The sequence below is a fragment of the Balaenoptera musculus genome, chromosome 2, assembly GCF_009873245.2.
Source record: "Balaenoptera musculus isolate JJ_BM4_2016_0621 chromosome 2, mBalMus1.pri.v3, whole genome shotgun sequence".
NCBI classification, from domain to species: domain Eukaryota; kingdom Metazoa; phylum Chordata; class Mammalia; order Artiodactyla; family Balaenopteridae; genus Balaenoptera; species Balaenoptera musculus.
In genome coordinates, this window is record NC_045786.1 from 24,736,212 (window position 1) to 24,757,643 (window position 21,432).

The 21,432-nt window shown below is 44.8% G+C and overlaps 1 protein-coding gene across 2 annotated transcripts; it reads right to left on the reverse strand.

Annotated features, from left to right (window-relative positions):
* Window positions 1-17,850: 17,850 nt before the first annotated feature.
* On the reverse strand, window positions 17,851-20,863 carry LOC118891049 (ATP-dependent RNA helicase DDX18-like). Of its 2 annotated transcripts, XM_036844611.1 has the most exons (2): window positions 19,078-20,863; window positions 17,851-19,020 (listed from the first exon to the last, which is right to left on the reverse strand). In XM_036844611.1, the coding sequence occupies exons 1-2, from the start codon at window positions 20,800-20,802 to the stop codon at window positions 18,700-18,702; spliced, it is 2,046 nt and encodes a 681-aa protein (XP_036700506.1). In that variant the 5' UTR covers window positions 20,803-20,863; the 3' UTR covers window positions 17,851-18,699. The 2 variants fall into 2 exon arrangements, with proteins under 2 accessions (XP_036700506.1, XP_036700504.1); XM_036844609.1 differs by having other exon boundaries at window positions 17,851-20,863.
* Between the last annotated feature and the right edge of the window lie 569 nt (window positions 20,864-21,432).

Here is a 21,432-nt window from a genome sequence, read left to right on the forward strand (position 1 = left end):
CATGTGCAAACCCGTTATCCTGTTGTACGCAGCAAGGAGGCCACGCTGCTTATAAGCTACATGGTTCATCGTGAGCCCTCAGGTCTTTAAAAAATTGGGTTCCAAGATTCCTGTTGGGTTCACTGGTCTTAGAAGACTGGGGACATGGTCACTTTGCTGGTTTTCACTGGGAGGGAGAGAGAAAAGCTGCCAGGAAGGGAAGGGATGGTAGGTACTGCCCCTCCCCACATGACCTGAGGCCGACTGGGAGGTTTCATACCTGCTAGGAAGAGAGTCGCACAGAAAAAGCCTGTCCCTGTCCTACGAGATGCCAACCAAACATGGAACTGTGTAGAATGCCCACCCAGCCAAGGCTGAGTTCCACCCCTGAGAGTGAGCTGACCAGCTATCGACTCTGAGCGGTTCTCTCATACAACATTCAAACTGCTACCTTGAGAGATAATCAATATCATGATGATAACAAATGCCATTTGACCCATGATGGTTCTCTGTAAGAACTCCATCTCACCTAACCCTCACAACACTATGACTTGGGTTTCTTTCTTATCCCCATTTTGCAGGTGAGGAAACTGAGCCTCGGGAATTGTACACCCAGTGTGTTGGGCCAGCGCTGAAATCAGGGCATTTTCAGTCCCGAGCCCATGCTCCCCACTGCTACACTGAACTAAGGGGTCGTGCGAATAAATAACATGGCATCTCACCAAGAGGCAGCCGTGTGTGCAGGCAGGTGAAGCCCGGCTCTCCTTTACTCCCAAGACTGCAGTGTGGATTTCCTGCCCCTACACAAACCATCCCCGGCATTCAATACCTTGAATTAGAGAGCTGGGGATTGAACAGGAGGGGGAAAAACCTCCAGAGCTGTTACCTTCCAATACGGGTGCTGTAACACACTCAACTTTGGCCAAAACATTTACAGGGAAGGTAAAATCATTTTCTTTCCAGACATGACTGGAGTTCTATTTGTTGAAAGCTGTTTCCATAGATATTCTTGGCCCACATTTTCTCCAGGTCCCCCACCAAGGGGCTGCCATAAAGGGGAGTTTTTGTTTCTAAGGCAGTTTTCGCATAGGCTTTGGATTATGGAGTACTGATTATTTGACATCTTTCAGGAATCTTTAAATGACACTGCCCACAGCTTCATTGAACAAGAGGGACCTCTTTTAGGACTTTTGGGTCTTTCTGGCAGCCTGTGTGGCTTAGTGCTCCTTCCTGTTCCAGAAAGCCCAGAGTAAGATAGGTTTGGGTCAGTTCACAGGCCTAATTGGGAAGGCGGATGGGGAATGGGGAATGTTCCAGCACAGTGTTCTCACTCACCTTCCCCACCTCTCAACTCCCCCAAAAAGAAAAACCCATCAGCAGTGATGGAAATAATCTTGAAGGAAAGTCAAGGTTTCAGTTATAGCAATAACTAGCACTTGGCAAAGACATTCCCTGAGCTCAAATTCATTCCTGGGTGACCTTCCGGGCTCTTCTTTGACTGGCATAAAGGCAGGATGGCCAGGGCGTGGGCACCGCAACCTCCACCCCGCTCTCAACTCCTTTGCCACGTCCAAACCCGTCGCCAAACACTCACCCAGCTTTTGCCTTTTCAGGAGAACAGACCCAGGAATGGCTATCAGTCAAGATTAAGATGAAGCTCGGCTCGGGGAGGGGAGAGCCAGGATCAACTTGGACAGGAGGATAAACCTTACAGATGGACACAGATACTCCCGGAAGAGTTAGGATGGCTGTTGACCGCCGGAAGTGTTGACGTGATTACCTGAAGTTGTTGCATAATATGTGGAAGGTTATATTGACAAAGCATGTTGCTAACTCTTGGGTTAAATGAAAAACAGTAACCAGATCACAACCATCCCGTGTTTGGAAAAACAGGAAAGGAAGTTTCCACATCTCGCGCTACATCCATGACCACAGGAATTTCGAGTGGGAGGTAAGCACTGGTCCCCAAACCTATACTTATACCAATGGACTTAAAGTAAATAATCATAAGAGCTACCATTAATTGAGCACGTATTAAATATGAGGTGTCTTCTATGAGTGTAATAATAACTAATGTTTATTCGATGATTTCTGTGCTAGGAATGCAAGTATGGACCTTAACTCACTGAATCCTCACAACAGCCCTATGAAGAAACTGGAGTGTGTAACCATAGGGCTAGTAAGCAAGGGAGCTAAGTTTGGAGCCCAGGTGATCTGGACCCAGAGTCTGTGCTGTTAACACCACACTCCACTTCTTGTCAGAGGCATGTGTCTTTAAATCCTTAGAGCAACCCCAAAGGAAAGTGTTAGAACCAGTTGTGTAGATGAGAAAAAAATGGTCCTCATGTAGCTAGTTAAGTGGAAAGGCTGACGTATGAGCTTGGTCTCTGATTCCAAACCCCATACACATTTTCCTACACCACAAGGGTCTCCTTCAAATCTCACACCAAGCAAGCTATGCAAAGTCTTCCCTAGAGACAGGGCAATTCCTGAGCTCCCTCCTCTGTCTGGTGCAGGCCTCAGAAGGGTCTGGATGGGCCAAGCCAGCCCTGTTCTTGCTCAGTGACTTGCCCTCATGGAATGCAATCAAATCCAGAGTTCCAGGAGAACAGGCAGGAAGAGAGGAAGAAATGCATACAAGGCTGCCCCCCTTCTAGCCCAGTCCTGCTGCTGTGGGCTGAATGCTTGTGTCCTGTCCCCCCCCCCCACCAATTCATATGTTGAAATTCTAACCCCCAATGTAATAGTATTAGAAGATGGGGTCTTTGGGAGGTGATGAGGTCATGAGGGTGGAGCACCCCATGAGTGGGATTAGTGCCCTTATAAAAGAGACCCCCAGGGAGCTCCCTTGCCCTTTCCCCCAGGTGAGGATGCAGTGAGAAGATAGCCATCTATGAACCAGAAAGAGACTTATCACCAGACACCAAATCTGCCAGTGTCTTAATCTTGGACTCTGAGCCTCCAGAACTGTGAGAAATACGTTTCTGTTGTTGATAAGCCATGCATCCTATGGTATTTCTTTATAGCAGCCCTGAATGGACTAAGACACCCATCTTATACACCATTCACTGGAGCTGTGTTTTTTCTTTCCCATTCTACAAGTTTGTTTAGCCACAATAGCCATTAAAAGTGAGAAAATTAAGGGCAACCTCACCTTCAAATATCTCCTCTCTGTTGCATTTATTCATTCAATCAATTATTTATTCACTTATTTATCTCTTCATTCACCCAACAACTATGAATTATTTACTACGCAGGCACAGTTTTGGGCTCTAAGGGTACACTGGTGAATGGAACCCTCTTGGAACTTACATTCTGGTGAGGAAGACTGAGTTAGTAAATAAAATACAATATTGTAAATGTCACAGTTGTGAAAGTCCAGTGGAGAAAGATGTAGCAGAGTAAGAGGAGGGAGTGTTATGGTAATGTGAGTGGCAGCAGCTTGTTATAGAGGTGGTCAGGGAAGACCCCTCCAATGAGGTGACAGGTGAGTTGATACCTGCTGGGAGTGAGGGAGAAAACCACAGGGCAATAAGGATTCTCAGCCTCATCCCAACTCACATATTTAGGGTGACCCTTTCTTTTTTATGACTTTGAAATAGAATCCCTGACCAAAATTCCATTTAGTCCTCGAAAATTCAATTCTCAGAAAGATAGGTAATAGAAAAAATGTCGTGCATGCAGAGACTAAAATATTCTTTCCCAGTAGTTGTTTTTTAAGTGCCTCAGACATATCAAGTCTTCCCCATGCAGGACTATTCCGGAGGCATTTGCAGTCAGTCAGTGTCGTCTGCTCCGCCTCCCCGCCCTACACACATGTAGAAACCCACCCACTTACAGATTTGCTAATGCATTTGAAACTATGAAAGGCCACAGGGAGGGAACCTTGAGGGAGAGCAGTAGAGAAAGAAATCACAAAAAATAGGATCACTTTTCACTGTCCACAATCAGTACACAGCTTGAAGACTGGAATGAGGCAGAGGCAAGTGGGGGCCAATGTTTATTGCCTTATTAATTCACTCATGAGCTACGTTTTGTGCTCTTTTTGTGCTCGACATTGTGCGAGGTGCTAGGCCTACAAGGAAAAAGAGGACATGGTCTCTGGATTTTTTTATTGGAGGATAATTGCTTTACAATATAGTGTTAGTTTCTGCTGTACAACGAAGTGAATCAGCTATATGTATACCTATATCCCCTCCCTCTTGCACCTCCCTCCCACCCCCCCCCCCATCCCGCCTATCTAGGTCATCACAGAGTAGAGCACAGGGAGCTCAGCTTGGTGGTCTCTGGATTTTCATGAATCACAGTCTTAAAACAGGTGGGGAAATAGATAGGCACACTCCCAGCTGAAGTACAGTTAGTCTTGACAAAACTTGGAAGCAACAAAGATGTTGCTTTATTTATCCCTTCAGTAGGTGAAGGGATAAATAAACTACAGTGCATCCAGCCAATGGAATATTATTCAGGGCTAAAAAGAAATAAACTAACAACTAATAAACTAACAAGCCATGAAAAGACATGGAGGAATCCTAAATGCACATTACTAAGTATAAGAAGCCAATCTGAAAAGGCTGCATACTCTGTGCGTCCCAATTGACATTCTGGGAAAAGCAAAACAATGCAGACAGTAAAAAGATCAGTGGTGGTGAGGGGTGAATGGGGAGGGAGGGATGAACAGGTGGAGCACAGAGGATTTTTTTGGGCAGTGAAAATACTCTTTATGGTTCTATAATGGTGGATAACTGCCACTATACATTTGTCCAAACCCATAGAATGTCCAAGACCAAAAGTAAACTCTAACACAAACTATGTACTTTGGATGATAATGATGCATCAGTGTAGGTTCATCCTTGGTAAAAAAAAAAAAAAGTATACTATTCTAGTGAGTAATATTGATAACGGGGGAGGCTATGCATGTGTGGAGGTAGATGGGGAATCTCTGTACCTTCATCTCAATTATGCTGGCAGCCTAAAACTGCTCTAAAAAATAATAACATCTTAAAATAATAATAATAAAAAAATACAGTCAGTCTCACTCAGTCCTTCTTAATTTGGTGGTAAAACAAGCTGTGTGTGTGTGTGTGTGTCTGTGTGTGCGTGTGTAGCCCAGTTAATTTCTCTCAACAAAAGACAGCACCACCCTTTCTCTTCATCCTGCTGGCTGCCTTGCTGATTTTCTTGAAAATTCCTGACGCCTATTTCTACAGCAACACGAGGCCCTGGTTAACTGTCTTAACTTCCAGGCTCTAGGGAATGTGTGCTTGTTAGGCTGCCCAAGTAAACTGGGGAGACTTTGAGTAAACAGGTTTAGGAATCCTTCTTCCTCCATCCTCATCATCCATCTCCAAGCACGATTGAGTTTATCCTAAAAGCCAATACCTGGGGATGTTCAGCTGGAGCTCATCATGTTTGCACAGGAAGGTTGGAAGGGAGCCTGCCAGCCTAGAACACCTGACCTGGAAGAAGCAGCAGAGATCACCTGGCCCAATTCACTGATGTTAAAGAGGGGGACCAAGTCCAGAGAGCTGAAAGGGTCCCAGTGCCTTGGCTCGGCTGAAAACATCAAACACTCTGTTTGTCCTTTCATGATTCCTCCACAATATAGTGCCACGCAATCTGTCCCCAGTACCACCTGCAGGGTCTCTCAGGTATGTTTACCATTTAGAATAGCTTGGAATTTCTGAGTCTTCTCCTTTCTTTAATATCTCCAAGGCTCCAGAAAACCTGGAACCTATCCTAATCTCACAATCACTTTTTTTTTTTAACTTACCTTTTTTTTTTTTTTTTTAAACATCTTTATTGGAGTATAATTGCTTTACAATGGTGTGTTAGTTTCTGCTTTATAACAAAGTGAATCAGTTAAACATATACATATGTCCCCATATCTCTTTCCTCTTGCATCTCCCTCCCTCCCACCCTCCCTATCCCACTCCTCTAGGTGGTCACAAAGTACCGAGCTGATCTCCCTGTGCTATGCGGCTACTTCCCACTAGCTATTTTACATTTGGTAGTGTATATATGTCCATGCCACTCTCTCACTTTGTCCCAGCTTACCCTTCCCCCTCCCCATATACTCAAGTCCATTTTCTAATAGGTCTGTGCCTAGAAGACCTTTACCTAAAACTCACCTGCCGTCATGGTCCCAACACCCATCATTCATACACTAACTCCTGTGAATTAACACATGTCCTACTTTTTAGGTGACTCTTTCTAGGAAGGGTAACACATTAAGCTGTTGTAAGCCGGCAACAATCAAGCATGAGTATCTTAACACGTTATTTTTCTATTGATTAGTCAATGGAGATACTGGCACTTGGAGAGTGAGAATTTTAAAAGAGGTGGAAAGAAACAACGTAATTTTGGAAAATGAGGCTGTAACTGTCCAACGCCCATAGACCCAGCGCCCACAGTGTGTGATGTGGACAAACACCTGGTCAGAATTCGGGCTTGAGTGGCTGGAGGGGTGGGGATTTCAGAGGAAGGGATGCCAGCTCCACTATGTACCTGGACCACAAGATGAGGTTTAGCACCGTTTTGATTTGTTTTGTTGTTGTTGTTTTTTGCGAAGCAATTAGCATAGCCCTTGGTACATTCTATGGACCCAGTAAATGTTAGCCACTGTTTTTGTCATCTTAATTCTTTTTTCTGCCACACTCACAGATCTTGTTTCTTTTGAAAATAAGAAACGAGGATTGAAATATTGACTAGAGGGTTGGCGCTAAAGCAGGGTTGTGGATCTGGGGGTGTGTCTTAGGAAGAAAGGGGCGTGGAGATGGGGAGGACCATGCATTTCCTGCTACATCACTGGGTTGAGTCTTTGGGTTGGAAGGGACATGAGACCATCGCTCAGTCCCGGTCTTCAGATGAGTGGGGTAGACTTTCTCCATTTAACAACTCAGCAATGAGATCCATAGAAGGCAATGGTTTCCCAAGCTCTCACCAAAGAGGTAAATAGTAGTGGGGGTGGCGTTGCCGGAGCTGGGGCTCAGTAACTAGAACTGAGGTTTTCCATCACCCTGCGCAGTGCCTGATATGTAGGTTAACCCTCCTGTGTACCCCAGATACCACTGTGTCCATTTAACGATGGGGGAGGCAGTATATAACACTGCATGATGACTGGGAACGTGAGCTTTAGAGTTGAAAAGATCAGAATATAAGTTCCGGCTCTGCTGCTTTCAAGCTGTGTGACTGGGCAATTCAACGCTCTGAGCCTTCATTTCCAATCTAGTCAACCGAGATCATGTCTGCTTAGAGGGCTGTTATGAGGATTAAATTAATGTAAAGTAAACATAAAATAATGTAAAGTGCTCCATAAATGTGAGCTTTCATTATAATTTAATGAGGCAATTGGGCAGAGAATGCTCCTGTGACATTTTCAAGGTCCTATAATCAGAGCATGGTAAGAACTTGACTTAAAAATCGTTCCCTCAATCCTGGAACAACACCTACATGTTTTGTTTTGGTTTCTTTCCAGTACAGCCTCTAGCCAAGTTTAGCTGTCCTTATTAAATAGAATGAATTCTTCCTTATGAAAACATGATCATTTTTCCAAGCCTAGATCAAATCACTGTTCTGAAGCTGTATATCCTTGGTGGTAATATTAACTGCACGTTTTTCGTTCTCCATAGATGGCTTTGGGGAATTGCACTAAATCATATGTTTTATCTCAGGAGAAAGTTCACCACGGTCCAGCTGCCCTAGACTGCACTTGGTTCTTTGGCAAATCTCTAATCGTTGACGCTTTTGACCTATGAAATAAAAAGCAGTGTGCCCTGTTGGAAGGAAGTGGCCTATTTCTGGCCTTTGTCCCTTCTCTACATCTGAAATGAACTTGGCTTTTCTTGCCTGGATTCCAGGGCTGGGCACAGAACTGTAAGGCAGGGCATTGCTGATTCGTCATACCTCCCCATCCCCTGTCACCGTGGGTCTCTTTGAAGACTGGGCAGCTCTTATCTGCCCATCTACACCTTCCTTTGTGGGTTTTTATGTCCCAACTTCAGCACAGTGCATTCTGACTGTGCCAAACTTTCCCCATCCGATAATCCCAAGTTTTCTACAAAGATTCCTGATTCCCACTCTGTGCCGTCCAAAACAGAGGAGGATCACGCGGGCAGGTGGCCTCAGGAGTCAAGTGTCAGCGTCACCTGTACCTGAATCAGTTGAGGTAGATTCCTATCTCGACTTAGTGCCATAGGGGACAAGAGACTCCACACCTCTCATTTTGTGGGAGGACAGGAAAGTAGGTAGATTGACTTACCTAAGTTCATACACGCTAGTGACAAGATGGGACAAGCATTTGTGTCTCCTCTCTGCATCAGATATGTATTTTTTAAATCCATGCAGAGGTGCCCTGGGCCATCCCAATACTTTGAACAATTTCCCTCCCAGGCCCTTTCTCATCCATTTAAAATGAGAGGTCGTGGGGTCAGACTCCCTGAAAGTGACTTACATCCAGCCTTACCTGGTGTGGGAAAACGTTCGAGATTCACAAAGCAAACGTGTTTCAGGTGCATCCACGGCAGGCAGACCACCTGTTGGCCCTTCGACATGAGTCAAGTGCAGACTCTCCCAGGCTACTTCCACTAGCCTTCTAGGAGCCACGACCCTTCCAGAATCTTCACCAAATCTCACTTTACTTGCAGGTAAAGGATTTTCATTTGACATCAGACTTCGGAAGGGATGGGAATCCCAGAGACTTTGCAAGCTGGTGGCAAACCCGGACAAATCCTTCTGGAACATTTTCATGTGATTAGTTCCCCAGGGCACATTTTCCCCTTGTTCTTCCACACTCCCACCCCTCCCCAGGCTCTTCTTTCCCACTGAATTTCTAGTTCCATGTGTGGACTTGAAGGAAAATGCATTCTGTGTGTTCTTGATGGATTTACACTCAATTCCCCAGAAAAGGATGATGGGAGTCCCAGGGAAGCCCAAGCAGGATTTCGAGCCATCCCCCACCCCAGCCTTTCCAGTAGGACATTAAGGAGTTGCAAAGGCCACCCTAGAGGATAAGCCCGGTTTCCGTGTGGGCTTCAAGCCTGGTCAGCATGTTTGCACCATTTCCATCTCACAGGACCCTTTGCTGCCCCTAGGAGTGGGAAATTCAAAAGTGGCACCGTGCAGCCTTGCACCTGCTCATTCAAAGTGGCCCCAAGTGGGGCTCCGTTAATCCAGGAGGGCTCCCTTGGAGGAGTCCTGGGCTTCCCTGCCTGCTCTCTCTGCCTCTGGTCGGTGCTGTACAGCTGTGTTTCTGTGAAAACAAGGGTGCCAGAAAAGGAGAAAAACACTGTTTATGAGGCTGCCTGGATTGGTGAGTCACATCATTTCAATAGCCCTGAGATATACACAGCTGACTACTTATGCAAATTCCAGACAGTGTGTTTGAACAAAAGGTTACAGAGTAACATAACCTGGAGCTTTTATTACTAATGAGGCACTCATTTCCATATGAATACAGAAGTGTGTATTTTTTCCCCCTTTTATGGCTTCTCATAATTGTGTCTAATAATATAAAAATAACATCAGGTCTTTCACTCCAGGCGGCTCAGACATCAGAGGCAGACTCGTGTCATCCACCCGTTAGGAAAACGTGACATCGGGCCCGTCCCCCCTCCTTGTTGAGCACAGTTTAAGATGCTCAGCCCAGGTGCCTCTTTGGACTCATGAGATATTCCATTAACTTTGTTCACTTCTGAGTGCTCACCACACTTTAGACTTGTTTTCAAAATTAATAGCATTAATAATAATAATAATAATAGAACATGATTGTAAAATGGCCATGCTTCATTTTTATTATCAGCGAGGTAAAGAAAATCTGGCACAGATTAATGGCAGCTTTCTACCCGCCAGAGTGATCTCTATTTTGGTGTGATATAGAAATTTAAAACTGATGAAGGGAGAGGTTTTTTTTAACATGATATATATTCCCATAAGTGGGCCATAGTGCCATAGTGACCTTAATTTTTTTTAAAGTCCTTTTTGAATTTGTTACAATATTGCTTCTGTTTTATGTTTTGTTTTTTTTTTTGCTCCAAGGCATGTGGAATCCTAGCTCCCCGACCAGGGATCGAACCCGCCTCCTGCATTGGAAGGCGAAGTCTTAACCACTGGACCGCCAGGGAAGTCCTGTGAACTTAATTTTAATGAATAAAATAAATAAGGGAGACAACTGAATATGTAAATAAAAAGAGAAGTGACTTGTAGAAACCATAAGAATCAATTAAAACTTCTGAGCTTGTACCAGTATATATTCATTTACACACACACACACACACACACACACACACACACACACTTATTTTGTTTGAATTAGCCATTGATTGCCAAAGATTTTGGTGAGCACAGACTTTGAAATACAAAATTTAGCACTAAACCTGGCATCCAACCCTCAGATTGGAATTTAGTGAGTAATTTTTCAATCTCAGATATTCTCTCCTTTGAAATGCAAAGACTTGGGTACTTTAGAATCAGTCCTTTAGGGTGGGGGAAATGGGAAGATATTGGTCAAAGGGAACAAAGTTTCAGTTACACAGGATGAATAAGTTCTGGAGATCTAATGTACAGCATGGCATCTACTTGAAATCTGCAAAGAGAGTAGATCTTAAATTTGACCACTACACGCGCACAGAGAATGTTAACTACGTGACGTGATGTGTATCTTTATGAGCCTGATTATGGTAATCATTTCACAATGTATACCTATATCAAATCATCGCATTGCACCCCTTAAACATACGCAATTTTTATTTGTCAATTTTACTTCAATAAAGCTGGAAAACAAACAAGTTTTTAAAAATGAATCAACCTTTCAGTTGCGATACTTCTGGGAGGGAGTCAGATTTCTAAGGGTATTTATGACCCAATGAATGAGCGATCCGTTGACCCTTGGAGGATGCACTTACATCAGCTGAGAGCCAGAAGAGGCCTAGTGGTTGGACTGAAGCCACTAGGTCAGGGGAGAAGGAAGAGAGAGGTGTGAGACAGAGGAGGGATGTGGGAAGGACCAGGATCCCAGGGTAGGTTTGGACACAGTGAAAAACAGCAGATAGACTGGAAATATTTAGCGTGCTTTGCTCGGGGCCTCCTCCTGCATTGCCAGCCCTAGTAATCCCAGGAATCTAGATGTCTTCTCAGCAACCCCACAGTTCTGAGGAAGGCTCTAGCTCAGAGTTTATGAACATTTCAACACCCCTATCCAACCCAGGACCCCAGTGTGGCCAAGACCATTCACCCAAAAGATGAGAAAAAGAAGGCTTGTTCTCAGCCTCGATATACTGATGTACACGTGGGTGCTGTGATGGTGGATTGTATGTGCAACTCGTCTGGCCGACAGGGGCCCAGATATCTGGTCAAATGTTATCCTGGGTGTTTTTGGATGAGATGAACATTTGAATCAGTAGATGAAGTGAAGCAGATTGCCCTCCCCAATGTGGGCAGGCCTCGTCCAATCAGTTGAAGGCCTGAATAGAAAAAGTCTGAATAAGAAAGAATTCTCTCTCTCTGCCTGACAGCCTTCCAGCCGGAGCATCAGCCTTTTCCTGTCTTCAGACTCAAACTGAAACACTGGCCCTTCTTGGGTCTCCAGCTTGCCAGCCTTTGGATTGGAGCTGTACCATCAGTGCCCAGTTTGCTGACTATAGAGCTTGGGGCTGGTCAGTCTCCATATTTGCTTGAGCCTATTCCTTATAATAAATCATACATGTGTATGTATGTGATTTATTATAAGGAATACATACAAGGATATCTATCTGTCTCCTATTGGTTCTGGTTCTCTGGAGAACCCTGACGAACACAGGTGTCCAAAAGACAAAAAGGAAGAGCGTGTGGTCTTTTTGCATTCAAAACATAGGACTGTGTTATTTACAGAAAACTCTCCTTCTCCCCAGCCTTCAGGATTGGACAGTCAGCTCCAGTGTGAAGAGAAAGAAACAGAGAACTACAGAAACCTGACACACTGGGAACAAATTTAGAGAATAACCTTCTATTTTCCCTCTCAGAAGACCCTCCACAGAGAAGTCTCTTCTTCCCCATCTTTCTCATGGTGTCACTTTTGTGTTACTGAGTGTGCAGAGGGGCGAGAGTCAAAACAGGCGGCCAGCATCTCCCAAGCAGAGGCGCCTGTGAGCAGCCTGGCCATCAGTGGCTGAAAGCTGACCCCGGAGACAGGCAGAAGCTTCTTGTCCACGGGGCAGCCTGGTCCTCGGTCAGGCCCTCTTGGGGCTGGGACTCACCCCATCCATTGATTTCACTGAAAGGAGATACACATGCCCGAACAGGCGATTTCCAAAGGAGATGCCGACAGGGACATCAGTTAGCTTTTGTGCAGTGATTTGATTTTCAGTAGAAAGAAAGAGAACGGAAGGAAGGAAAGAAGGAAGGAAGGAAAGAAGGAAAGGAGGAAGGAAGGGAGGAAGGAAGGAAAGGAGGGAGGGAGGGAGGGAGGAGGGAAGGATGAAAGAAGACTGTGCTTATAAATATAAATGCACAAATATGTAACAATCTCTCACATATACTTAAAATGCATTTCTCAAAGATTAATTAAAAGAAGAAGCCCTGACCTGTTATCCTCAGTCTAACATCACATATACTTATTGATTCAAGTGCAGGAACACAAATTACTGAGGAAGCACTTATGAACTCATTTCTTAATTACCCGTTCACTCTGATTTTTAAAAAATCCAATATAGCAACACCTGTTTGAGAGCCAAACAGAGCATGTGATGCTGCATTTAGGAGAGGCTGTTGGATGAGGCGCCTTATCCCTTCCCAGCCCATTTCAAAGTAAAATGAGGATTTCAGCTTTTTTTTTTCATTTTTCCATTCTCCAGCCACCCCATCCTAGACCTTAAACCCAAGGGAGACACCCTTGCTTTGGCAGTCTGAACCCTGTTCAGCGATGGCTGTGCCTGCTGCTAGGACACTTCGTGGCCACCAGCCTTGAGGCCCCAGCTGTGACAAAGTGCACTGTCTCTATGGATCTTGAGCCATTTATGTTTCCCACGACTCTCTGAACACCTGGTTGGGCTCCAGAATGAAAGAAAAATGAGGCATTAGTGCTGACCTAATGACCAATGACCTCCTATGACATTCTCTCTAAATCTTTTATTTTAGAGGTGGAAAGACTGAGTCTCGAAGTCATGGGATTTTCTCAGACTTCCACAGCTGGCAAGTGGCAAAGTTAGGACCAGACACCCAGGCTACTGGCCCTCAGCCCTAAGCTTCCCCGACAACACCAAATGTATGTGTGTCCGCGTGCCCAGGGTTCACCGAGGGAAATGGGCCATGCCTGGGGGGGATGGTAAATTCACGGGGGATTAGTGTGAGGCTCAGGGCTTTTAAAACTCTGGGTTAGAGATTTAAAAGGGCTTGTAAGAGGCCTCTTTACAAGCACATTAAAAGGGTCTCAGCTTTCAGGGTGAGGATGAAGTGCCAGGGATGGGGGACTTCCACGTCACAAGGACTCAGCTGTACTCCCTGCAGGGGCCCGGGGCACACGGCGTCCTGTCTGCAGAAACTAGAGAAATGTGTGCACACCGGCCACAGGCAGGGCGCTGACCACTCTTGGGCACCCACCCCCTCCCCGCATTCAGCTCACTGCAGTGTTTCCAAGAAATGAAACGGGCTTAAAAGAAATGAGTGTGTGAGTTTAAGGGAAATTTAATCACCGCCTCTCTGTTCCTCTTTTATTGGGCTTGTGCAGAGATCTGTGCCGGCGAGGAAACCAAGCCGGCCCCTCTCATCCTGAGAGCCGGCAGAGAAAGTAACATCCGTTGAGGCAGGACGAATGGTGCCAATTAGTGGTCCAGAGATTGTTTGTCATCTGTTTGCCCTACTCCTTTGTGCCCCAGGGATTTGGGCCAACACTTCTCTCCTTGTTAGTATTCCTTTCAATTGCTTGAGACAAGTCCATGAATCAGGCACTACGGACATTTAAGTAAGCCCCTGCTCGGTCCTCCAACACCACAGACATAAACACTCATTTGCACATGTGCACACGTGTGCATGCACACACACACTCATCTTGCATTTGGTTGGTCTAGTGCAGTTGTGAGAGAAGTGAGGGGCAAATTGCTTCCATCTGGACCCGTAGACCAGTGGACCTGGGAGGCCTATTAGCAACCACCAAAAGCATCATTTCCCCCATTTTGTGTTCCTGGGCAAATCTGCACTTATTCGAGGATATCTCTGATCATCGGTTTGGTGTTGTAGGGCAACTCATGCCCTGAGCTTTTCTCTTTGCTTGTTTGTGCTGTTCTATTTGTTTGGTTATCTATTTATTCTGTCTTTAAACCACGGAAGCTCCACAATTATGTCGGGGCTTGGGATGATGTCACCCACCGTGGATGGTGTGTAGCTTAAGTCAAGAGCCAACACTCACTGCCCCGGATATGCCACGTCGGAGACAGCTCTGAGCTTGGGAGCTAGAAGCAGACTCCAGCCTACAAGGATGAGATAAAGAGCCAAAACTCAGTCTCTGTCTTCCTCTCTGTCACGCTCTGCCTCTTTCTGTCTCTGCCTTTCTCTTTCTCCCCTGTTAGAATCAGAGACTGTACTCCTGCCTTGATTTCCCGTCAAGTCCAGGGACCCAGAGACCCTTGCTCTGAGTCACACATCTCAAAAACAGCCAGGGAGACCGTGGACTGCTTAGCAACTGTTGTCACGTACCCCAGCAGCGTCACTAATTCACCTGACTCTGCAGGGTTCTGCAGAGGGTTGGTGATGGAAGGCAGGAGGGTCTTCTATGAGAAGGACAAGGACAGCCTTTCCCACAGACGGAGGAGAACAGACAGACCATCATGGACATGCTGCACACGGTCATTATCAAGATACTCCATTGCTTTAAATGTTACGGCTGAACTGACAGTATTGGCCATAAAGATATACTTCACCTGTGTGTGACCTGCTACATTAACCTTGCCCAAGGATGGGAAAAATCTCAAGCAAGAAGAAAAGGCTTTCTTAGAATCATTTAGCTGCCATGAAATTAAAATTATTTAATTAATATAATCTCTGGATTGAAGTAATAGGTTAGACTAAGGGAATTTAGAGCAACATTGTTGTAAGTAGCCAAGAATTGAAGAAAACTGAATCCCCGTCAATAAGGGAGCTTCACTCTAGTGCAGAGCTCTTTTTAGTCCCATCAGTGCACAGAAGCCAATTCCTGGCCACTCCTGCAAGACTGTGCCTTTAGCCTTCCTGACTCTGGTGACGCTGTATCCTGTCCAATGAGATGTTTTCTTACTGGTGGCCCAGGAGACATCGTCCTGTTTTCTTTTTTTTTAATCTCCTTTACATTTTATCCCTCCTTGCTAGCAGGAGTGTGTCCAAGTCTGTGCTTCTTGCCTGGAATTTCTAGTTTAGAATTCCTCTGGGCTGTAAGCCACTTGAGGACAGGACTACCTCTTTCAGCTCCTTATTCTCCAAAACCGAGTGCCTGACACATAGGAACGGCTTAAACCTGAGTCACTGGAAGAATAAAGCACCACTGGCGGATGCGTGGACACATGTGAGTTCAGAAAGAGAATGAGTGCAATCTGGTCCATGACCTTGGAGGGGTGAAGGCTCATCCAAGTGGAATGGCCGTCGGATGTTGTCGTGATGAATCTAGAGCCGGAGTGAGGAGGAGCTAGAGACAGGAGTGAGAATCATCAGCCGAGGTGAGAGCTGGGGACCTGAGGGAGGGACAGGTCCCAGGAGAGAGTGAAGAGAAGGAAGAGACCAAAGGCAGCTCTAGGAGAACCACCCCGATTCTAACTCCCACAGAAGGACCAGGAGGGGAGCAGGGGGCATGCACAGAGAGCCTGAACCAGACACAGAGATGACAGTTCTACTAGCTAGGATGTATTGAAAACGTATGTGCTACCTATTGCTACAAGTGCTTTCTGTCTATTCTTGCAGTTAATCCTTTCAACAACTCTCTGTGATATGTCTCCGCTTCACCAATAAAGAAATGAAGCACAGAGAGTTTAAATAACATGCCCAAGATCACACAGCTAATAAGTGTCCAGCCCCTGGAGCACTTCACACCCTCTTCCTTGATATCCTTTGACCTATTTTAGTTACTGAATTAATTTCGATAATCGGTCGATTCCCCTACACACACACCATTTCACTGGATTCACATGCAAAAAAAAAAAATCATGAGAGATCCCATTTGACCTTCCAGCTATTACTTTCTTTGAGCAAAGCTAAAATCTGGTAATGCAATGGCTACTTGTATCTAAAGGAGAAATAAATACTCAGATCTGTTTCCATTGCATTTGTTTCTATCTGGTCATGAGAGTGAAGACTTTCAGGGGACAGGAGACCAACACTCGATTCTTTGAAAGCCCAAGGCCATGAGGAATTGAAACACTCCAGCCAGAGCAGAGACAGGTCAGAGAAGGGGTTCCTCAGGACATAAATCAGGCCATGGTAACTGCATGGAAAACCTATTCCCTGGGGTTTTCTACTGCCGCTGCTTTCTTTAGAATCTTGATTGCAAGGAGAACAGGGGATATTCCTCAGGCAGGGGCTATGGTATGATTTATCACACATACATACACATACATATATTTTCTCTGTATCTGGTTCCTGCACAGAGGTTCAAAAACCCTCGGGATTCCCTGATGATAGGAGTATGCACCTTGCTCTCACCCCTCCTTCTACCAAACCCCACCTTAGAAGTCTGTTGGGGTTCACACGAGGGAGCGTCAGCTGTGCCTTCCAGCTCAGTGGGGAGAACATTTCCTACCAGCATCACCCAAATCCCACACCCACCTCAGCCTCGGAATTGCCCGGAGCTCCTGCCGCCCCACGTGTGCTCAGACAAAACCCAGAACTCTTTCTCTCCAAATGTTAGGAACCACTCACTCAGTTCAATTTATGAGAGGGTCTGAATTCTTGTCTTATCTGCCAGTACTGATGATTTACAAACTCAGGGAGGATACTTCTCCCGTCGGTGTCTCATTTCCCACTTTGAAAACTGGAATTTTAGCATAAACTATTAATCTTGAATCTAACCAACCAGAAAATGCATTACCAAAATGTTTTTTAAAATCAGCAGTTCGGGAAGAGCAATCAGTCGTAAGAAGACGGAAGATCAAGCCAAGTTCTGATAAGAAATATTACAAGTGCCTGCTTTTCTAGCAGTTTTTGTTTGTTTTTTGTTTTTGTTTTTTTTTTTTTTTTTTTTTTAATTATTTAATGACACAGGAAAATAATGTTATGAAACAAGATGGTTACAAATAGTGGGTAAGGATGACTTACTACACCTTTGATAAAAAAAATGAAAAAGTATGTGTACAAAACACTGGAGGGTTATGTATCAAAATATTGGCAGTATTTACTTCTGTTCAGTGATTAAATATTCTCTTTGCTTTTGTGTACTTTCTGAAACATGATTATTTCTGAAACAAAAAAGAATAGTTACTGGAAAGAGAAACAGTTATTAAATGCCGGAAGTCCAGCAATCAAGGTCTGAAACCCAGGACATGTCTAGCTAGGGGGACAGTGGTCGAGCCCAGATGTGGAACAGTGTATCATTCTTTTCTTTTCCTACTGCAGTGCTGTTTACCAGACTGTTTCTTCTACATTTGATACTTATATTTAATAGGAATCTATGAACATGAACTGGTACAACAGCAAAATGATGCTAGCAACTTTGGTTTTAAATAACTACAAAATGTAATAACCATTCTGTAGTTACAAAACACATAGAAATAAAACATAAAACACACCAGAAATCAAAAGTTACTACAACAAAAAACCCCATCTGACTAAACCACTGACTTTGTTGCTCATTCTGATGTGTGTTCATTTTCAATTTTCACCATAAATCTATTTTTGTTTCATGGATCTGGAAGAGGCAATTTTTCTCAAAAAGATGCTTTGCCTTCTAAGGGCTCACCAAAATCCAAACCACTTCAAACAAACAAGTTTGACTGAGGAGTGTCACCATTCTCTGTGCCTTAAAAACAAAAGTCTGCTAAGTTACCAAATGGAGAACAGCAGAGTATTACACCTGTAAATGAGGCTCAAAACTCTCAGATCTCATCCCCACCCTACCCTCCATGTCAGGACTGCTGGGGCACTTTATTCAAATAACAATGACAACCCGTATTTCTTACCCTTAAAAAAGTAAAATGGAGAAAGGATCATTGTTTTAAAATCCAACATATAAAAAACACAGTGCCACCTTTAACCGGAGGTGCGTCTTAGGTATTTCCCAAAGCTCTCTGCCCTTTTACGTGGCAGCATTTTCAGGAGGGGTCAGAAAACTACTGAAGTAAGGTCCAAGAAACGACGAAAGGTCCAAGAAACAACCAAAACCAAAAAAATAAACTGAGATAATTTCAGCTGTCCAGTGTCAGCTGCCCTGTGTGGCACCTGCCCTGTGTGGCAGGCTGACACGGCACCCTAAGCCATACACATCTTCAGACGCCAGAAAGGAAAGGTGCCAAAGGAGTTACACTACAACACTAACCAGTCTGGGGAAGAAAAGATTTAAACTTAAAAACATTCTATCATCACACAGACTAAGAAGGTCCCCTGCTTCGTCCTTGGCCAATCAAGAAATACTGAACTGTTTTATATCCCCGAAGAGGAGACCCACTGGAAATGTCAGTGCCGGCGCCCCAAGTCCATTCATACTCGTTAGACGAGTCCCAAATCCTACGGCAACAACAATTCCTTTGTTAGAGCAAGAAAAAAAAAAAAATTCCATTTCAGGACAAAGGCGTGTCTTCAGTGAGAGAACTGCCTGCCGTCAGATGGTTTCCTGCTTATGTGCTTGAAGATCTTGGACTTCTCGACTTTTCTGGCTTTCTGGTAGCCGAAGCCACCGCCGCCGCCCCTTTTTTTAAGTTTGCCGTCGTTGCTGTTCACGTTCAAATCAACAAAAGGAGGCACCTTGAAACCAAACGACAGAGCAACCTGAGGCAAGTTTAAGTTATTAACATTAAAGATCTGTTTCAGCGAATGGGAATCATACGCTCGAATGTATGACTTATATGCTTCCTGGGCTGACTTATGAAGGAAGTAGTTCTTTTCAATCAGTTTTTCAAGCTGAGACTGAATGTCAGAAATTTTGGACCAGGAAAACTCAAATTCACTTAAAGGAACCTTGGATTGCTTCAAGTAGCGAAGGAAACCCAATTCTTCAGGGCGCAAAATGAGCAAGGCATGCCCTCTGCCGTTCAGGCCTCTGGCTGTTCTGCCCACACGATGAATGTATTCCTTGGGGTCATCCGGAGGGTCATACTGAACAATCCAGTCCACTTCAGGAATGTCCAGCCCTCTAGCTGCCACGTCTGTACACAACAAGATCCCCGAATCTGCACTGCAGAACTGGAAGAACGTGGTCGTACGCTTGTTTTGTTTCTGCCTTCCATGAATGGCCAAGACAGGCAAATCGATGTAGTTCAGCAACTCATAGTGGTATTTCACGGACTTACAGGACGAAAAGAAGACCATCAGTTTCTTCTTCCGGTTCTTCTTAAGGAATGTAAAGAGGAGGAGGAATCTCTTTTCGGAAGGACAGACAACGTATCCCTGCTCAAGACCGTCCACGGTTGCATGAGCTTTATCGTCATCAACACCAACATACAAGGGCTCCTTTTTCAGAGAAATCCTTGCCAGGTCTTCAACTTTTCGAGTTTGTGTGGCAGAAAAGAGCATGGTCTGTCTGCGGGTTGGCAGAAGTTTAATAATTTGCTTTAATTCTTCTTCAAACCCAACATCCAAGATACGATCAGCCTCATCAATAACCAGACACTGTAGGTTTTTATACATAAACCCTGGGGTATTCTGCATATGGTCCAGGAGACGGCCTGGTGTGGCCACAATGACGTTGATCCCATTGGCAAGTTTCTGTGCTTCAGCAGATCTGTTGCTGCCCCCCATTATTAACCCATACGTGTGAACATGGTGTGTCATCAGCTCCTTAAGGACACCAAAAGTCTGCATGGCCAGTTCCCTAGTAGGTGAGAGAATAAGGACTCCTGTTCCATTCCTGGGCATGAACTTTAACTTAACAACGAGTTCAACTGCAGGAATGAGAAATGCCAGGGTTTTGCCACTGCCTGTTTTTGCAGCTGCTAGAAGATCCCTGCCTTCCAGAAGTGGTCTGATACTTTTATGCTGAATTTCAGTCATGTTTGTAAAGCCCATTTCTTTTATTGCCTTCAGAGTGTTCTCATTGACAAGATTAGTCAGAGAATCAAACAAAGTATCCTCAAAAGCTCCTGTCAGTCCCAGGGGCAGGCTGGGCACCACGCTGTCATCGTCCTCATTGTCTGGCTTCTCCACACTGTTTCCTGTTTCTTCAGGAGCCTGGGCACCATCTTCAGAGTCTCCTTTGCCTTCAGTTTTTGCTTTTTTGGAATCAGGCCCAGTATCATCCACTATTTTTCTCTTTTTCTTCTTCTTCTTCTTTTTTGATTCTGAATTGGGAGACTGCATTGCTGCTTCCCCACTGGTCAGTGTGGTAGATTTCTTGGAGGATTTTTTAACTTTTACATTTTCCACTGTTTCTTTAGGTAAGTCTCCATTTTGGGCTTCTGACCAGCCTGCATTCATAGACTGTTTCAGGAATTTTTTAACTTTTCCACCTACTACTGCTTCTTCAGAGATGTCTCCATTTTGGGTTTCTGACAAGCCCACAGTCACAGACTGTTTTAGGGCCTTTTTAATTTTTCCACCTCCCACTGTTCCTTCAGACACATCTCCGTTTTGAGCTTCTGACAAGCTCACAGCTGAGGCCCCCTGGAGCTTTAGGTTTCGCTGTCGCAATTTGAGGTTCCGCTTCTCGATCTTCTTGCGTAAAAGTTTCATCGGTAAATGAGACATGTTGTCGGTGAAGCGCCTTCACGGCCGCGCCACAACCCGGCTTCTCTGCTCTCCCCGGTGACGTTACATGTTTTTTGTTTTTTAACAAAGCAAATTCCCCTCGTTCAAAGGGAAGGGGACTGGAGGCAGGAAGTTGATGTGAAAAGAACACAGAAAAAAATAGAGCTAGCCTAAGACAAAGAAAAGCGTTAACAGGCAAGAAGAGAAAAGGTACAGAAGGAAAGAGAGGTTCATAGAAGCACCCTGAAGAAAACGGAATCGGAGTGAAGAAACCAAAGGCAAAACGAGTGGTTAGTAACCTAACTGTGCGATAATTAGGTAATAAACAGGTAAATGAGAGCTGGATGCTATATTACGATACAGAGTAAGTATTCCAAGGTGTGGATCACGGAAAGCCAAGAAGAGCAGCTTAAATGAGAAGCATGGACCCTAAAAGAGGGCCAGGATCAGTGTATATTCCAAAAGGGGTGGAGTTCGGAGAGTTTTGATGGAAGACAGTGCTGATGCCCTGTGCACATTCCCTGGCATCAGGGTCCGTGCGGGGACGCTCCTCAGGGAGTTCTCATTTCAAGATGGTGGTTGGACGTGCGCTGACTGGACTTGAAGTTGAAGACTGGAGTCTCCATCTCT

Excerpts from the sequence above, each read along its gene's own strand:
- LOC118891049 (XM_036844609.1), bottom strand. The coding sequence starts at position 20,802 with ATGTCTCATTTACCGATGAAACTTTTACGCAAGAAGATCGAGAAGCGG.